Source organism: Aquarana catesbeiana, linkage group LG02, assembly GCF_042186555.1.
Source record: "Aquarana catesbeiana isolate 2022-GZ linkage group LG02, ASM4218655v1, whole genome shotgun sequence".
NCBI lineage: Eukaryota > Metazoa > Chordata > Amphibia > Anura > Ranidae > Aquarana > Aquarana catesbeiana.
The window spans coordinates 525,988,807-526,006,925 of NC_133325.1; the positions used below are offsets into that span (position 1 = coordinate 525,988,807).

General features: G+C 42.3%; 1 protein-coding gene across 5 annotated transcripts in view; it reads left to right on the forward strand.

Moving 5' to 3' along the window:
* The window catches only part of PLEKHA6 (pleckstrin homology domain containing A6), a 1,624,617-nt gene that overhangs the window by 333,883 nt on the left and 1,272,615 nt on the right, over positions 1-18,119 (forward strand). For 3 of the 5 annotated variants that reach the window (XM_073615840.1, XM_073615839.1, XM_073615838.1), the window contains 2 exons: positions 9,014-9,085; positions 9,166-9,274. In XM_073615840.1, the coding sequence (XP_073471941.1) occupies positions 9,173-9,274 (102 nt within the window). In that variant the 5' untranslated portion in view covers positions 9,014-9,085; positions 9,166-9,172. Of the gene's footprint in view, positions 1-5,712; positions 5,909-9,013; positions 9,086-9,165; positions 9,275-18,119 lie in introns of all 5 variants that reach the window. The other 2 variants (XM_073615837.1, XM_073615841.1) reach the window with 1 other exon arrangement.

Genomic DNA, 18,119 nt, shown 5'->3' on the forward strand with positions numbered 1-18,119 from the left:
TTATTTCTTTAAGCAGAACTGCTATTAATACTTGATTGCTAAGCGGTTGTCCTGTCTGGGGTCTGGTGTCATGATTAGCTACTCCCACTACATTTCTTTCTCTTTTTTAATATGTCTCATGCCTATTGCTTTCTTTTTACATGATGGTCATTGCTTTTCTGCCAAGTTTGGAGTCGTGGGAGACTGCTCTCCACCTATCTTCTACTACTTGCTGGACGTTTTTTTTGTACTACATATCCATAGCACATCTGGGTTGCTTTACTTATCTGATTGTCCCTGCCCTATTTTTCAGAATGTGACAGATGTATAGTGTGTTGTTGCTCTTGGTTTTAGATCTTGTCTCTTTTTTTGTGATTTTTTTTTATTTTTTATTTTTTTCCATTCTGTTAAACAATAAAAATGATTAAAACAGGGGGGAGCTTAGGATGCAGATGCTGTCTGAACAAAATGAAAGCTAATGCCAATCATCTTTGACTTCCCCCTACATCATATTAACCACTTAAGGACCAGCCTCGTTTTGGATTTTAGGTGTTTACATGTTTAAAACAGGTTTTTTCGCTATAAAAAATTACTTAGAACCCCCAAACATTATATATGGTTTTCCTTCTAACACCCTAGAGAATAAAATGGCGGTCGTTGCAATACTTTTTTTTGCACTGTATTTGCGCAGCGGTCTTAAAAGCGCACTTTTTTTGGAAAAAATTCACTTTTTTGAATAAAAAAATAAGACAACAGTAAAGTTAGCCCAATTTTTTTTATATTGTGAAATATAATGTTACGCCAAGTAAATTGATACCTAACGTGTCCCGCTTGAAAATTGCGCCCGCTCGTGGAATGGCATCAAACTTTTACCCTCAAAAATCTCCATAGGCGACATTTAAAAAATTCTACAGGTTGCATATTTTGCGATACAGAGGAGGTCTAGGGGTAGAATTATTGCTCTTGCTCTACCGATCGCTGCGATACCTCACATGTGTGGTTTGACCACCGTTTTCATATGCGGGCGCTACTCACGTATGCGTTCGCTTCTGCACGCGAGCTCGTCGGGACGGCGGGGTTTTAAAAAATTTTATTTTTTTTTTATTATTTATTTTACAATATTTTATTTATTTTTACACTGTTTAAAAAAAAAAAAAAATGTAAACATCCCTTGTAATAGAAAAAAGCATGGCAGGACCTCTTAAATATGAGATCTGAGGTCAAAAAGACCTCAGATCTCATATTTACACTAAAATGCAATAAAAAAAAAAAAGTCATTTAAAAAAATTACATTTGAAAAAATGTGCCTTTTAAGAGGCGTGGACGAAAATGACGTTTTGACGTCGCTTCTGCCCAGCAGTGTCATGGAAACGAGTGGGCGCCATCTTAGCCTCACTCGTCTCCAGACACACCACGGAGGTGGACGCGATCGCCTCCGCCACTACCGACGGCTCCGGTAAGCGACGGAGGGCACCGGATCGCGGCGGGAGGGGGGGTGCCTCTCCCACCACCGATAAAAGTGATCTTGCAGCGAATCCGCCGCAGGGACCACTTTTATCTGAAAGCCGGCCGCCGCACGAAAATGGGGATACTGGGGTTATGGCAGCTAGCTGCTGCCATAAAAATGATATCCGCCACCAAAGTTTGGACGTACATCGTCGTGCGGCGGTCGGTAAGTGGTTAATGCACAAAAACACTTTTGATGTTCATTAATCTCTTCAGCCCCTGAAGATTTTACCCCCTTCCTGACCAGAGCACTTTTTGCGATTCGGCACTGCGTCATTTTAACTGACAATTGCACGGTCGTGCGACGTTGCACTCAAACAAAATTGATGTCCTTTTTTTTTCCCACAAATAGAGTTTTCTTTTGGTCATCTCTGCGGTTTTTATTTTTTGCGCTATACAAAGCAATTTTTGTCAATTTTGAAAAAAAGCAATATTTTTTACTTTTTGCTATAATAAATATCCCCCAAATATCCCCCCAAAATATATTAAAAAAATTTTTTTTACTCCGTTTAGGCCAAAATATATTCTTCTACATATTTTTGGTAAAAAAAATCACAATAAGCGTATATTGATTTGGTTTGCGCAAAAGCTATAGCGACTACAAAATAGGGGATAGTTTTATGGCATTATTAATTTTTTTTTTTTGAGTAATGGCGGCGATCTGCGATTTTTATGGGACTGCGTCATTATGGCGGACACATCAAACAATTTTGACACTATTTTGGGACCATTGTCATTTTATACAGCGATCAGTACTATAATAATGCATTGATTACTGTGTAAATGACACTGGCAGTGAAGGGGTTAACCACTAGTGGGCGATGAAGGGGTTAAGTGTGTCCTAGGGAGTGATTCTAACTATGAGGGGGATGGGCTTCAACTTACATGACAGCGATCACTGCTCTCGATGACAGAGAGCAGTGATCTCTGTCATGACACAAGGCAGAACGGGGAAATGCCTTGTTTACATAGGCACTTCCCCCGTTCTGAGGCTTTGTGACATGATCGCCGGAAGACCGGCGGGCAACGAGTCCCCTGGTCCTGCAGGCACGGTCACGCTGTATGCGGCGGGCGTGCCCCCCTGCTCTTAAAGGGGACGTACCAGTACACCCATTTGCCCACCGCTGCCATTGTGCCGACGTATATCGGCGTGCGGCAGTTGGTAAGTGGTTAAAGATTTATTTTGAGCTGTAAAACCATTGTTTGTTATTTATAATCTAATTTGAAGTGCTCTTCTGAAACTCTTTTTTTTGGCATCATGTGTCTGACACAGCACCAATAAGGGCTGGCCAGATACAGACTCAGTGTAGAGAGGATACATCAGCAGAGTAATAGAAGCCCCTCCCAAAGATCTTTCCCTACAAATGCCAAAGAACAGGGAAAGATGTTGACCACACAACATTGTATACTGGGACCACACAACTGGGTATACTGGGATGATCCCAGTACCTTTCTAAGAGCCAGCTGTCTGCTCTCTTGTAAAAGCAATCCTCAAGGCTGGATTTCTTTTATAAGCAGCGGGAGAGTATGTCCCCCCAACCCGCTGCCGTCTGCGGCTTTACTCGGGATCTCCCATCCCACCTGGGGACCCGATAGACCAGCTGGTGGAAGCATTGGAGAGCTGAACAAAGACCAGATCGGCTTTGTTCAGCTCTTGGCTATGGTAACCCAGAAAGGATGACCTGATATCACCTACAGTTTACCCGGATGTCAACAGCGCCATTTTCAAAAATCAAAAGCATTCAAACACACTGATCTTGTTGTGATCAAATGCTTTTAATGGTAGAGGAGAGGGATTTGGGGTCTTATGGACACCAGATCTCTCCATAAAGAGTACCTGTCACAAGCCTAATAATAATACACATGCAAACAGCAATCCTCCCACAGACATGAGGTATTGCGGCCAACGTCAGATCATGGTCAATATTCTAGCACCAAACCTCCTGTGTACATCTAAAGTGGTAACCTGTAAAAGCTTTTTAATGTAGAGTAAAATTTACATTGTTGCTGTTGCACAGGCGTGCGCAATCAAACAATTTACAGTGGCATGATATATAATTTATGTGAATGAATTATGGCAATTAACATTAACTTTTTCTTTAACTACTATTCAGTTTGGTCAAAAAATGTGCAAGCCTCAGTTGTCTGAAATCAAAACTAGTTAGTGTATGTTTAAAGTTAAATTCCCACATATATACAGTTTCAATAAAAAGTATGTGAACCCTTTTGAAATGATATGGATTTCTGCACAAATTGGTCATAAAATGTGATCTGATCTTCATCTAAGTCACAACAATAGACAGTCGCAGTCTGCTTAAACTAATAACACACAAAGAATTAATTACCATGTTTTTATTGAACACACCATGTAAACAGTCACAGTGCAGGTGGAAAAAGTATGTGAACCCCTAGACTAATGAGATCTCCAAGAGCTAATTGGAGTGAGGTGTCAGCCAACTGGAGTCCAATCAATGAGATGAGATTGGAGGTGTTGGTTACAACTGCCCTGTCCTATAAAAAACACACACCAGTTCTGGGTTTGCTTTTCACAAGAAGCATTGCCTGATGTGAATGATGCCTCCCACAAAAGAGCTCTCAGAAGAACTACGATTAAGAATTGTTGACTTGCATAAAGCTGGAAAGAGTTATAAAAGTATCTCCAAAAGCCTTGCCGTTCATCAGTCCATGGTAAGACAAATTGTCTATAAATGGAGAAAGTTCAGCACTGCTGCTACTCTCCCTAAGAGTGGGCGTCCTGTAAAGATGACTGCAAGAGCACAGCGCAGACTGCTCAGCGAGGTGAAGAAGAATCCTAGAGTGTCAGCTAAAGACTTTCAAAAGTCTCTGGCATATGCTAACATCCCTGGTAGCGAATCTACGATATGTAAAACACTAAACAAGAATGGATTTCATGGGAGGATACCACAGAGGAAGCCACTGCTGTCCAAAAAAAACATTGCTGCACATTTACAGTTTGCACAAGAGCACCTGGATGTTCCACAGCAGTACTGGCAAAATATTCTGTGGACAGATGAAACCAAAGTTGAGTTGTTTGGAAGAAACACACAACACTATGTGTGGAGAAAAACAGGCACAACACACCAACATCAAAACCTCATCCCAACTGTGAAATATGGTGGTGGGGGCGTCATGGTTTAGGGCTGCTTTGCTGTGTTAGGGCCTGGACGGATTGCTATCATCGAAGGAAAAATGAATTCCCAAGTTTATCAAGACATTTTGCAGGAGAACTTAAGGCCATCTGTCCACCAGCTGAAGCTCAACAGAAGATGGATGTTGCAACAGAACAACGACCCAAAGCATAGAAGTAAATCAACAACAGAATGGCTTAAGCAGAAGAAAATATGCCTTCTGGAGTGGCCCAGTCAGAGTCCTGACCTCAACCCGATTGAGATGCTGTTGCATGACCTCAAGAAAGCGATTCACACCAGACATCCCAAGAATATTGCTGAACTGAAACAGTTCTGTAAAGAGGAATGGTCAAGAATTACTCCTGACCCTTGTGCACGTCTGATCTGCAACTACAGGAAACGTTTGGTTGAAGTTATTGCTGCCAAAGGAGGTTCAACCAGTTATTAAATCCAAGGGTTCATATACTGTTTCTACCTGCACTGTGAATGTTTACATGGTGTGTTCAATAAAAACATGGTAACATTTAATTCTTTGTATGTTATTAGTTTAAGCAGACTGTGATTGTCTATTGTTGTGACTTAGATGAAGATTAGATCACATTTTATGAGAAATTTGTGCAGAAATCCAAAGGGGTTCACATACTTTTTATTGCAACTGTACTGCCATGTGGTTGTCAGAATTGTAAATCGTTTGACGACACTTAACGGAATTATTCTTTCCCAGCAAGTCCCCTGGTTTTCTTCAGTAATTTGAATGAAATGTGATCTGATTCTCCTCTAAATCCTTTTCTATAAGTTTTAATACTTGCAGCGAGTGTGGCTGCAATGGATAAATACTTAGCTATGCAAGCAAGATCACAAAAATGTTTGCATATCAAATGTTTAAGTTTACATTTTTTCATGATTTATTTCTCAAAATATGCAACAATTTTTTTACCTCATACATAATGACTACATGTTGCCCTGATGATCTTACAGTTTTAAGTCAATAGGTATCCCAATCATAGTTTAGTAAGTTCAAACTTTCCAAATAATTTAGTCAAAGTTTATACATAAAATATTCTTTGTCTGCTTCTAGACCTGTTTGGCACCACTTTACAGTGTTGCAGCAGGGTGCAGGACACTGAAATGCTCTATGCGTTCCGTCACCTGGCGTTGGAATAAACTGCACTGACACCAGAGGGAGGGGAGAGTTAAGCTTTATTGCCACACTGCACTAAAACCAGAGAGGGGGTTAAACTGGACTGCCAAACTGCACTGAGGACCAAAATGAGGTAAACTTCACTGCTACACTGCACTGACACCAGAGGGGTGTTAACCTTCACTGCATCACTGCACTAATCTCAGGGTTGGGGGTTAAATTTCACTGCGACTGCACTGACCACCAGTGGGAGGTCAGTGTTTTATTGCCACTGCACTAGGGGTTGTTATTGCGGTCCCTGACACTAATGATCACTCCAACTTTCTCTTCAGTGTGAATTGCAAAAAATGCAACAGGACCGGATATTCTTGGCGTTGAGGAGCATTATAGGACATTTATTTTAAATGGGCTGTGTGACGCAACATAAATCACCAACTAGTATTGTACCCCTTGAGTCCCTCTATTAAATTAAAGTTGACCCCACGTTTGCACGTTTGCCATGACCAGCAGGAAACTGACAATTTAACTATTGTTGCAAAATGAAGTTATTATACTTGTCCTCGTGTAGATTTTAAGCAACTTAACCCAATACACACAGCAAAGAATGTTCGACACACTATCACAAGAATCCTATTAGACTAAGCAGTGATAGTAAGATTGCAAAAGATAGTAGGACAAACCCCAAATAATTCTTCAAATCTATTAATAGTAAAAAGGTCAGGTCTGAGCATTTAGGCCCTTTAGAAAATAATCTAGAGTGGGTGACTGGGGACAAAGAGAAGGAAAATGTATTGCTTTCTTCAGTTCTGTGTATACAAAGGAGCATGTGGGAGCTCATGTCCATAATTGGGGAGATAGTGACACAGCCCCAAATGATCCATAATGGCTCAAAAGTGATATGGTCCAGAAATATTTAGATAGGCTAAAGGTGGATAAAGCACCTGCACTAGATGGCATCCACGGATCCTAAAAGAATTGAGCTCTGTCATTTCAAGGCCATTGTTTCTAATATTTAGGGACTCGTTAATGACTGGAATGGTACCACCGGATTGGCGCAGGGCCAATGTGGTTCCCATATTTAAAAAGGGATCAAAGTCTTTAGTCAAGCAACTATACACCTATTAGTTTCACTTATATAGTTGGGAAGATACTGGAGAGTGTAATATAAGACCACATAGATGAGTTCTTGCTGGAAAAAAATATTTTAAGCAACAGACAGCATGGATTCATGAAAGACAGAAGTTGTCAAACAAATCTGATTTCTTTTTATGAGTAGGTAAGTAAAACCTTGGACAGAGGGGTGGCTGTGGACGTGGTATACCTGGATTTTGCAAAAGCATTTGACACAGTTCCCCACGCACAGCTCATATGTAAGGTAAAGTCTACAGGCTTGGAAAGATCAATTTGTAAATGGATAGAAAACTGGCTAAAAGACAGAATTCAGAGAGTAGTGGTAAATGATTCTTACTCTGAATGGTCTAGGGTTATCAGTGGTGTACCCCAAGGTTCAGTGCTGGGACCCTTACTTTGTAATATCTTTATAAATGATATAGGGTCTGGGATTAAAAAAACATTTCTGTCTTTGCAGATGACACTAAGCTATGCAGTGGAATAACGTCCTTACAGGATGTCTCCAATTTACAAGCCGACCTCAATGCACTAATTGGACAATTAATTGGACAACGAAGTGGCAAATGAGGTTTAAAGTTGATAAATGTAAAGATATGCTCTTGGCTAAGAATATGCATGCATCATACATACTAGGGGGAGTACAACTGGGGGAATCCATGGTGGAGAAGGATCTGAGGGTTTTGGTAGATCATAAGCTCAATGTTAGCATGCAATGCCAAGCTGCGGCTTCCAAAGCGAGCAAAGTCCTTTCTTGTAATAAGAGAGGTATGGACTCCAGAGAGAGAGATATATCATTTTGCCCCTGTACAAATCATTAATAAGACCTCATCTGGAATATGCAGTTCCGTTTTGGGCACCAGGTCTTTTTTTTTCCCCCTGCTGTAGCAAATTTGAGAAAGCTTTGCTGTGGTTTTTTGCCTTCCTCTGGATCAACTGTGGGTGAAGGATTGTGTATATGGGATTGTAGTTTTTTTTTTTTTTTTGGTTGAACTAGATGGACTTACAGTAGGTTGAAAAAAAACACAACTATGTAACTATGTGTAGTTTTCCACTTATTGAGTGATTCTTTTTTTTCAATTATATGGAATGCTTTATAAGAACCACATGGAGTAACAACCCAAGGATAGCTATTAAATGCAAAACAGATACTAAATTGTTGTGAGCGATAACACTGAAGTAAATTGGTGCCTCAGTATAATTGTAGAGCCCTATCCCTGACCTGCCTGGTTGCACGAACTGCAGGGTCTACTATCAATACAATGCACCTGAAATAGGGCAGCCTCTTTTTCAGAAGGCTTTCACACAGAAATAATTCTGTCTGTTTGGTATCGGAAAAGAGAGAAAGGAAATGCAGTTGGTAGGCATTTCTCACCGACTAAGGCACGTGGACAGAGCCAACGGCTCCTGCATCTCAGCCAGTCAGAAGGGAGAGATCCAGGGGAGCCCCAGCTCTCGTGCACACCGCTGGATTGGAATCGGGCTTAGGTAAGTATTATGGGGCTGAGGGGGCTGCTGCACACTGAAGGTATTTTACCTTCAAGCATAGACTGCATGAAGATAAAAAAACTTTCAGGCTTTACAAACATTTTAATGACGTGTTGCAGAGAATTGTCAGACAGTCTTGTGCTTAAAACAGCTGTTCTGTTTCTTGGATGATTGTAAAATTTTTAGGGTCTAAATGTGAGGAGCGTGTTATTTACAAGTCATTAGTAATAAAGAATACATTTTTACACCTGTTTCCATGACAACCATCTAATAAGAAATTCCCCTTCTTTTTATTGAGGATTTTTGTCACTTTCTACTGTGTATGTGGGAAAGGAAGTAATGGGCAATCTTAAGAATGGGGCAAAGACTGAAATAAATAATAAAACATTTTTGCTATACATATGCTTTAAACATATTTGAAACAACGTGTAAATGCCACTGCCTCTATGCAAATTAGATGATCTAGAAAAACACCAGTATATTACAATCTTTAAAGCTAATATACAGAAATATGTCATAATTACAAGGCCTTATGTATTCTGTGTAAAATGGACTGCAGTACAGAAATCAATTTACATGTTAAGATCTCTCTGCCCCCCCCCCCCCTTTTTTTGTTTCATAGTGAGAATGAATGTCTTCTCATACTTTTGCACACAGTGACTGGACAGATCCTGCAGGAAAGTGGACTGCTAAGGTGAGTTTGATATTCAATTTTTTTTAAATATGGTACAGTTTATGCTGCTATGTAATCCCTGTATTTCCTTTTTTACCCAGATCTGAGATGAGTGCTGAGACAGGTAGAATGCGGACCACTAATCTAACCAGTGAGAACTCCACATACAACATGGTATCTGATGCACTTCCAGATGGTCCTGGCATTAGGGTAAGCTTTGTTTATATATTACAATGTGTAAATAGTTATGACAAGTTATAGCTGATGCTTTGCTATAATACTATTAGAATACCATCTTGATGCTTTCCATGTATTCTAAATCAGACCACACAGTGCTCAAATTTCCACCGATTGCTTGTGGGTGGCCTTGTCAGCACCATCTCAAAACAAAAAAGTTGAGGATTCGTTGGCTCAAATGCCTGTTTGGTTCCTTCTTGGATAAATACATTGAGGTGATCACAGGTTTTCTTCTCCCCCAGAAAAAAGTAGGCTCATGCTCCTACAGGTACAGTGCCTTCAAAAAGTATTCATACCCCTTAAAATTTTCCACAACTTGTCATGTTACAACCAAAAATGTAAATGTATTTTATTGGGATTTTATTTGATAGACCAACACAAAGTGGCACATAATTGTGAAGTGGAAGGAAAATTATACATGATTTTCAAAATCTTTTACAAATGAATGTCTAAAAAGTGTGGCATGTGTTTGTATTCAGCCCCCTTCACTCTGATACCCCTAACTAAAATCTAGTGGCACCAATTGACTTCAGAAGTCACGTAATTAGCAAATAGAGTCCACCTGTGTGTAATTTAATTTTAGTATAAATACTGTGAAGCCCTCAGAGGTTTGTTGGAGAACCTTAGTGAACAAACAGCATCATGAAGGCCAAGGGACACACCAGACAGGTCAGGGATAAAGTTGTGGGGAAGTTTAAAGCATGGTTAGGTTATAAAAAAAATATTCCAATCTCACGGAGCACTGTTCAATCCATCATCCGAAAATGCTCTCCACAAATCTAGCCTTTATGGAAGAGTGGCAAGAAGAAAGCCATTGATGAAAGAAAGCCATAAGAAGGTCCTATTTTCAGTTTGTGAGAAGCCATGCGGGGGACACAGGAAACGTGGAAGATGGTGCTCTGTCAGATGAGACCAAAATTGAACTTTTTGCCCTAAAAGCAAAGTGCTATGTGTGGCAGAAAACTCCAGTGTTTAGGTCCAGATTGTCCTTTTACAGGCACAGCCTGTAACGTTGCTCTGTGCACTGGATCCCGAAAGGGCACTCACCTTGGCAATTAGTGCAACGTGTGTAGTTAGGTTCAGGGTGCTATACAAATCAAGTGTTGTGGTCGGTCGCTATGAAACCCAGTCCCTGAAAACCCTCTAGGTTGTATGCCCACTGAGATGGGCGAAGCCTGGACTTTAAATGTAGTCCAGCATCATGGACAGGTAAGCCATAATCACCCTGTATGCTTCTACACTGTACTCTCAAAGACCAGACACTATTTGAATTGTATTCACTACAGTGTAAACTTTTCAAATTGGGTGCTAAAACTCAACCACTCAGAGTTTAGTCTCAGGTGGATAACCAGGTCTGACATCACAGGTCACACATTTTGCCGTCTTTTCCTCCTACAGCTCATAAACGGTAAGGTACTTAGGTACGTCCTCTTGCCTTTTTGCCACAGGATTTTGCTACAGGTTGGTTTACACCTAGATTGCTGCACTCATCTCCTGGACATGTTTAGTCTATATTCTGCACCCTAGTACATGAATACCCTACAGGGTAATACCCACATGTAGCTATGGCAGGGTACCAGGCAAAAGGGAGTAATTGCAAAGCAGCAGGGGAACATGGCCCACTTAACACGCAATCTCAGAGTGATGATGTGCCCCAGAAAAGGTTTCTGCACTAACGCCAATCTCTGTATCCCATTCTAGCTCCATTTCAGGCACGTAGCAAGCGGCCTGTTTGACAGAAGCATAATTCTCTGCATCTATGTCACAATCTGTTGCACACATGGTGTTAATACAGCAGTCTCTTCTATGCCACACCTCTTCTACTTGGATTTCCCTATCTGAGTTGTATTTTGTAATGCATGCCTTAGACAAGGCAGACACAGATGGGGATGAAAAGGACACTAAGGCAGTATTGGTGGAAACTACAGAAGATTTTTCTTCTCAAGATGTCGCTATATTGAAGAGGTAGCTTTATGCAATATGCTTCCTAACATGGAAAAGCTCATTGCTCCCATCCGCAAAAGTCTTGGCTTTGTGAAGCTTGACTTTCCTTCATCTCACCTTTTGGGTACAAAGGTGCCTTCAAAATCCTTAGAGATATGCCTAGTTTGTGAACAGGTAGAATGTGCAATCGATGATGACTTTATCACCCCAGACAGGATTTTTTCTCCTCAAAAATCTTTGCCTAACACTATTCAGTGGAAAAAGAGTTCACAAATAAGTGGCGTATTCATGTGGTCTATCGGTTATAAACAAACATCTCCCTTTATCTATTGAAGATGTTCCTTCTTTGAAAGATTCTGCAGATAGAAAGTTTGACATGCTGTTGAGGCTCTTTTTACTCTTGCAGGCCCAGCCCTGCATCTAGCTCTTTGCTGCAATTTCTGTATGTTAAACTGTAGCTAACTGGATAAGGGCAGTGGACAACCAACATGACCCTGTTTTTTCAAGATCATGCTTTAAGAGAGCAATTACAGCAAATACCTTCCACTCTGCCTTTTGTGTGTCTTTTCAAGGAAAACATCTATATGGAGAAGCACTTTAACAATCTATCAAATATTTCACATGAGGGGAAGGTTTTACTTCCACAGCTGAAGATTCCCCTCCTAGTAATCTGCATCCTGAGTATGCAGACCACCTAACCGCTTTACCCAGGTTTCATCTTCAAGTTCAGCCCATCCTTTCGGCACAAGACTTGGGCCACAAAGCTCAGCAAGTCTTCCTCAAAGCCCTCTTGCCAATGAAGGGGCACCCTTTTTGCTAAAGGTCAACAGGGCAATTCATATGCTCCAGGCTTTCAGTGAGGTGCTCAGTTTAAAATGATCTTTTCTTTTCCTGGAATACTTGGGTCTGGTCCTGGATGCATCCCAAACAAAGATTTTCCTTACAGAAAAACAAAAAACTTTCTCTCAGAGCCCAGGTTCGAGAAGTGAGACCAAAGAGATCCCATAATGAGATTCTCCATGGGAGTCCTGGGCCTCATGGTAGCCTCCTCTGAGCCTCCCTTTGTATCCTTCATCCAATTTAATTAATTAACTCTCCAACAGAACATCTTGTCGATCTGGAACATGCATGCTCCTTTACTCGACCTACCCATACTTCTGTCCAGCCAAAAAAGGTAATTCCCTATCTTGTTGGATCTTAAGCTCAGCCCCAACAGGAAAGTCTTTCTCTATTACTGGATGCCAGTCTTTCAGGCTGGGTAGAAAAGTTCCAGTTCCTCATGGTCCAGGGAAGAAGGTCACCTGTGGAAGCCAAGCTCCCCATCGACATCCTGGAGCTCACAGCAGTTTGGATGGCTCTGCCCCCTCCTGCAGGGACGCCCAGTCAGGGTGCAGTCAGACAATGCCATGGTTGTGGCTCACATCAACCACTAAGGGGGCACCAGGATTCCTGCAGCCTTGAAGGAAGCCAACCAGACCATTTTATGGAAGGAAACTCACTGTCCAGTGATCTCTGTGGTTCACATCCCAGGACTAGAATACTGGAAGGCAGACTACCTCAGCCAACACCACCTAGATCAAAGAGAATGGGTTGTTCACCCAGATATCTTCAATCTGACATATCAAAAATGGAGGATTCCAGATGCAGACATCCTAGCTTTCCGATTCAACAACGAACTGCCTCTGTTTGTTGCCAGGACCAATGCTCCTTAAGTGCTAGTCACGGATGCCATTTCTCAGAGTCAGTTTAGGCTAATCTACACCTTACCTCCAGTGCAAGTTTTGCTTTGCTCAAAAAGATAGAGCAAATAAGGATTATATTAATGATGGAGCAAAATAATGATTCTCATTGCACTGAACTGGCCCAGAAGAACCTGGCACACAGACATACTAATACAGACTTCTAGCAGATGACTCCTGGCCTCTTCCTAACAGGTCAGATCTGCTATATCAAGGCCCTTAACCCCTTCCCGCCGACCGTACGCAGATATGCGTACTCGGCTTTCTGGGGTTATACCGGGATGATGCCCGCAGCTGCAGGCATCATCCTGGTACCGTTATGTACAGCGGGCGATCGGCTACCCGTGTATAACAACCGATGCGGCTAAAAGCCGCTCGGTTGTTATACCGGAGGAGTGGGAAGAGACATCCCCCCCCTCCCGCCGCCTCCCGCCGCTGTTACCGGGCCTCCCGTGCGATCGGGAGGCCCGGTGTCCATTCGGCTGCCTTCGGCGGCTGGGGGCGGGCTGGAACGAAGCTGCGAGCGGCTTCGTTCCAGCCTTCTCGTTGTAAACGCGGAAGCGACGTCATGACGTCACTTCCCGTTTACTCTGCTGCCAATGGCGCCGAATTTAAAAAAGTACACAGTATTCAGAATCGCCGTTTTCGGCGATCTGAATACTTTGAAGTGTAAAGGAGGGATGGGGGGTCTTTTAGACCCCCCATCCCTCCATAAAGAGTACCTGTCACCACCTATTACTGTCACAAGGGATGTTTACATTGCTTGTGACAGCAATAAAAGTAAAAAAAAAAAAAAATTTTTTTAAACACAATTTATAAAGTACAAAAATAAATAAAATAAATAAAAAAAAAAAAATTTTTTTAAAGTGCCCCTGTCCCCGCGAGCTCGCGCAGCGAAGAAAACGCATACGGAAGTCGCGCCCGCATATGTAAACGGTGTTCAAACCACACATGTGAGGTATCGCCGCGATCGTCAGAGCGAGAGCAATAATTCTAGCCCTAGACCTCCTCTGTAGCTCAAACCTGGTAACCATAAAACATTTTTAAAGCGTCGCCTATGGAAATTCATAGGTACCGTAGTTCGTCGCCATTCCACGAGTGCGTGCAATTATAAAGGGTGACATGTTTGGTATCTATTTACTCGGCGTAGCATCATCTTTCACATTATACAAAAAAATTGGGGTAACTTTACTGTTTGGATTTTTTAAAATTCACGAAAGTGTCACTTTTCCAAAAATTTGCGTTTTTAAAACACCGCTGCACAAATACCGTGTGATAAAAAATATTGCAACAATCGCCATTTTATTCTCTAGATTCTCTGCTAAAAAATATATATATAATGTTTGGGGGTTCTAAGTCATTTTCTAGCAAAAAATATGGATTTTAACTTGTAAACACCAAATTTCAAAAATAGGCTTATTCATGAAAGGGTTAAAGCCAGACACTGTGAAGCAGGATGGAATAAAACAGCATGACTGTTGATACCCAGGTCTTAAAAGATAGAGGGTTTTATGAGTCTGTTATGCTTACCTTGCAAAAAACAAGAAAGACCACTTCCAAGAAAATATACAATTGTACCTGGAAATCTCTCTTTGCCTGTTGTGAACACAGACATTTCAATCCTATATATTACCCTGTGCCTCACATTCTGGCCTTTTTGCAATTCAGGATTGACCAGAACTTGTCCTTAAGCACTCTGAAAGTAGAGATCTCATCTCTGTCCATTTTCTTTCAAAGACCCCTGGTTTCGCTCACCCTTGTAGAAACTTTTCTTTAAGGTGTATCAGACCTAAGCCCCCATTGCAGCACCCTGTGCTTCCTTGGGATCTGAACTTATTTCTCTCTACTCTGCAGAAACAACCCTTTGAATCCATCAGTTATATTCCCTTAGATGCAAAGTATCCTTCTTGGTTGATAGCACGTCTGTCTGATGTTCCTACTTCACAAAGACAACGTTGTTGTTTGCCCAAAACTAACCTTTCTTCCTAAGGTGGTATTAGCCTTTCCCCTCAATAGGGACATAGTCTTGCCATCCTTATGCCCTGCTTCAAAGTATTCAAAGAAAATCTTTCTTCATTGTCTGTTTCCTGGGCATCTCGGCACCAGGCCTCAGTAGCCCAGCTGTATAAAACTGCCACCTGGTTCTCTGTTAATTCTTTTTCAAAATTCTACCAGGTACTGTATATGTCCAGTCTTCTGCAGATACAGCTTTTGACGGAAAAGTTCCTGCTGCGGCAGGAGTGCTCAATCCGTGGCCCACAGAGCCTGATGTGGACCGCGACCTCATGCTCTGAGATGGCGGGCCAGTAAGCCCAGATCACGGGTTGCCGACCCGCCATCTCAGAGAATCAGAGTACATGAAGCTGGCGCTGGCTGTGGAGGAAGAAAGTGGCCACAGAGGGCACCGCATTAGCTGATGCTTCCTCTATAGTGCTGGCTCCTGTCCCAGGAGGAGTGATACCAAGTGCACTTCGCCTGGGACCTTTCAAGCAGACTAGCGATGCCAGCAGAAGCTGGAAGATAAAAAGTTCAGTTTATTAAACATCACATGATTTTGCAATGAGCATATTACCATTTCTAAAAAAAAAAAGGGGTCAGTGGTTTCACACTGATGCACTGCGGTTTACCCGCGACGCGTGTGCAGCGCAGTGCACCTGTGGCTTTCCTGCGGGTTGGCTGCAGTGAGCCATAAACTTCTATTTTAGCCTGCGGCTTAGGTGTGCTTTCTGAAAGTGTACCAAAACTTCTGAATGCAGGAGTTTTGGTACGCTTTCAGAAAGCACACCACACCCGCAAGAACTAATAGAAGCCTATGGCAAAGGGTAATTAACCCGCAGGAAAACCGAAGGTGTACATAGTTACATAGTTAGCCTGGCTGAAAAAAAGACATAAGTTTATCTAGTTAAACCAATAGAATGAAAAAAAACAATGTACATGGTGATATCAAAAAGTTTTGAGACTAGTTTTGTAACACGCCAATAGATGGCAGCGCAAGGCTGCGTGCACAGTCACAGAGAGCTCCGACCTTCATAAGTCAGTGTGCCAAAATACATCGTCCTGTGTACATCAGGAGCTGTCTGATATTTCATCGTGGACAGCAAGTTAAAACAAAGAGCAAATGTAAAATTCTGCTACAATGAGTCATTTGCGATGTTTTGAGTGGCACACATGCTTTAAGAGCGGAAGAACATCACCGGAGCGACGACTGATTAGGAAGACCTTTAACAAGCTCAACCCCCAAAAATGTCGACACCATTTGGCAACTTGTGCATGATGATCGTCGAACAGTCGCCGGTGTCACTCAAAACAACTTATATGACTCCCTGCAACATCGCCATAAACGTGCGGTATCATGTCAAACATCTCTGTGGCAGATTTGCCCAGTTTATTGCAGAATTTCACGTTTGCTCTTTGTTCTAACTTGCTGTCCATGATGAAAAAGCAGACATGGTAATGCACATGGTCAGAATAGCACCATTTGCACAGCTCCCGATGTACACAGGACGATGCCTTTTGGCACACTGACTTATGAAGGTCGGGGCTTCATGTGACTGTGTGTGCAGCCTTGTTCTGCCATCTGTTTGCATGTTACAAAACTAGTCTCAAAACTTTTTGACACCACCTCGTACTGCACTGCACCTGCAGTGTGGGTAAACTGCTGCACATCCATGTGAACGCAACTTTATAGGGGACTCAGAACAGTAAGGGTATGTTTACATTTGCGCTTTGGGGGGGTTGCCGGTGGAGGGGTGTATAACCCCGAAGGAGGGGCATTAGTATACAGTGTCTTAGTGCACTCAGGAAGCAAAGAGAACCTTCCCCTCTTCTGAGAATGTGAACCTGTTCCAATGGACATATGTTTTGGAGTAAGCTTCATGTCTGTTTTGAGCACAAAGTAGCAGGTTTTCCATCTTGTTCACTTCCTCAACTTTCGAAAGCCAGAAGGAGATAGAGGGAGCTCGTGCGTCTCTCCATCACATCAATGCATGATTTGGCAGCAATGAAGAGGTGGCGTAGAAGTGATTTGTACGTTTTCTCGGGAATATCCAAGACATGTAGGAGAAAAAAAAGCAGGGTCGTCTGGGAGGTTGTAATTGGTGATCTTTTGAGAAATACGGTGTACCTCCTTCGAAAAGTGCTCCAATTTTGGGCAGGATCAAAAAATGTGCAGCAAAGTCCCCTTTTCTTCCTGGCATCTCCAGCAACTGTCTGGGGTTGTGGGGGAAGTACTTGTGAAGCACTGATGGCGTGCGGTACTATTCAGTAAGGATTTTAAAATTCGATTTGAGCACGTGTACGGATTATGATTTTAAAGCAAAACAAACAATCCACCTACGCTGAGCCTGGAAAAAGTTCTATTTAGTGTCAGTTACCAATTTTGTATGAAGGGGGGAGCATAGTCAACCAGTGGAGCAATCAGCTGAGCGTACACCGTCCTCTCACAAAGTTGTTCAATGGTAGTCAACTGCCATCGGAAATTGTTAGGGGGTGAGAAGGAATTCAAGAAATATCAGAGCTGCAAGGCACTCCAGAGTTCAAGATGGTTGCGATCCGTCAGCAAAGTCAGCGCCGATATCGACAGCCATTGGGCGGATCCTATGAAATAAGAGGCTTGGTAACATTCGGAGTCTAGAAGTGCGCAAAATAGTCCCCCTTGCAGTCCAGGAGGGAAGCAAGGGTTTTCCACAATAGGAAAAGGGGGAGTGAACAGATAACGAGGTGGTAGAGCATATCTGAGAACATATACTCAAGGTGCGTCCCAGGGTCGGGTGCATTTTAAGAGCCGGGTAGGGGTCTGCAAAGCACCAGGCCACGCGGCGCAAAGGAACTGTGCTTTGAGATTGCTAAAGCTGTGGCCACGGTTTAAATTCAGCATGTCTACACCAGTCAATAAGTCTCCCCATATGGGCTGCCTGGTAATATTTCTGTATATCTGGTACCAAGATGCCACCGTGGTGTTTAGGCAAAGTCAGGAGGCGTCATCATAGTCTGGGTCTCCTGTGGGTCCAAATAAAATGAACTAGTAGGGCGTTAGTTTGCTTGAAAAATTCAGAGGGTATATGAATTGACAATGATTGCAAAAGATATGAAAATTTGGGCAAGATGGACATTTTAATGATACTGTACCTACCAAA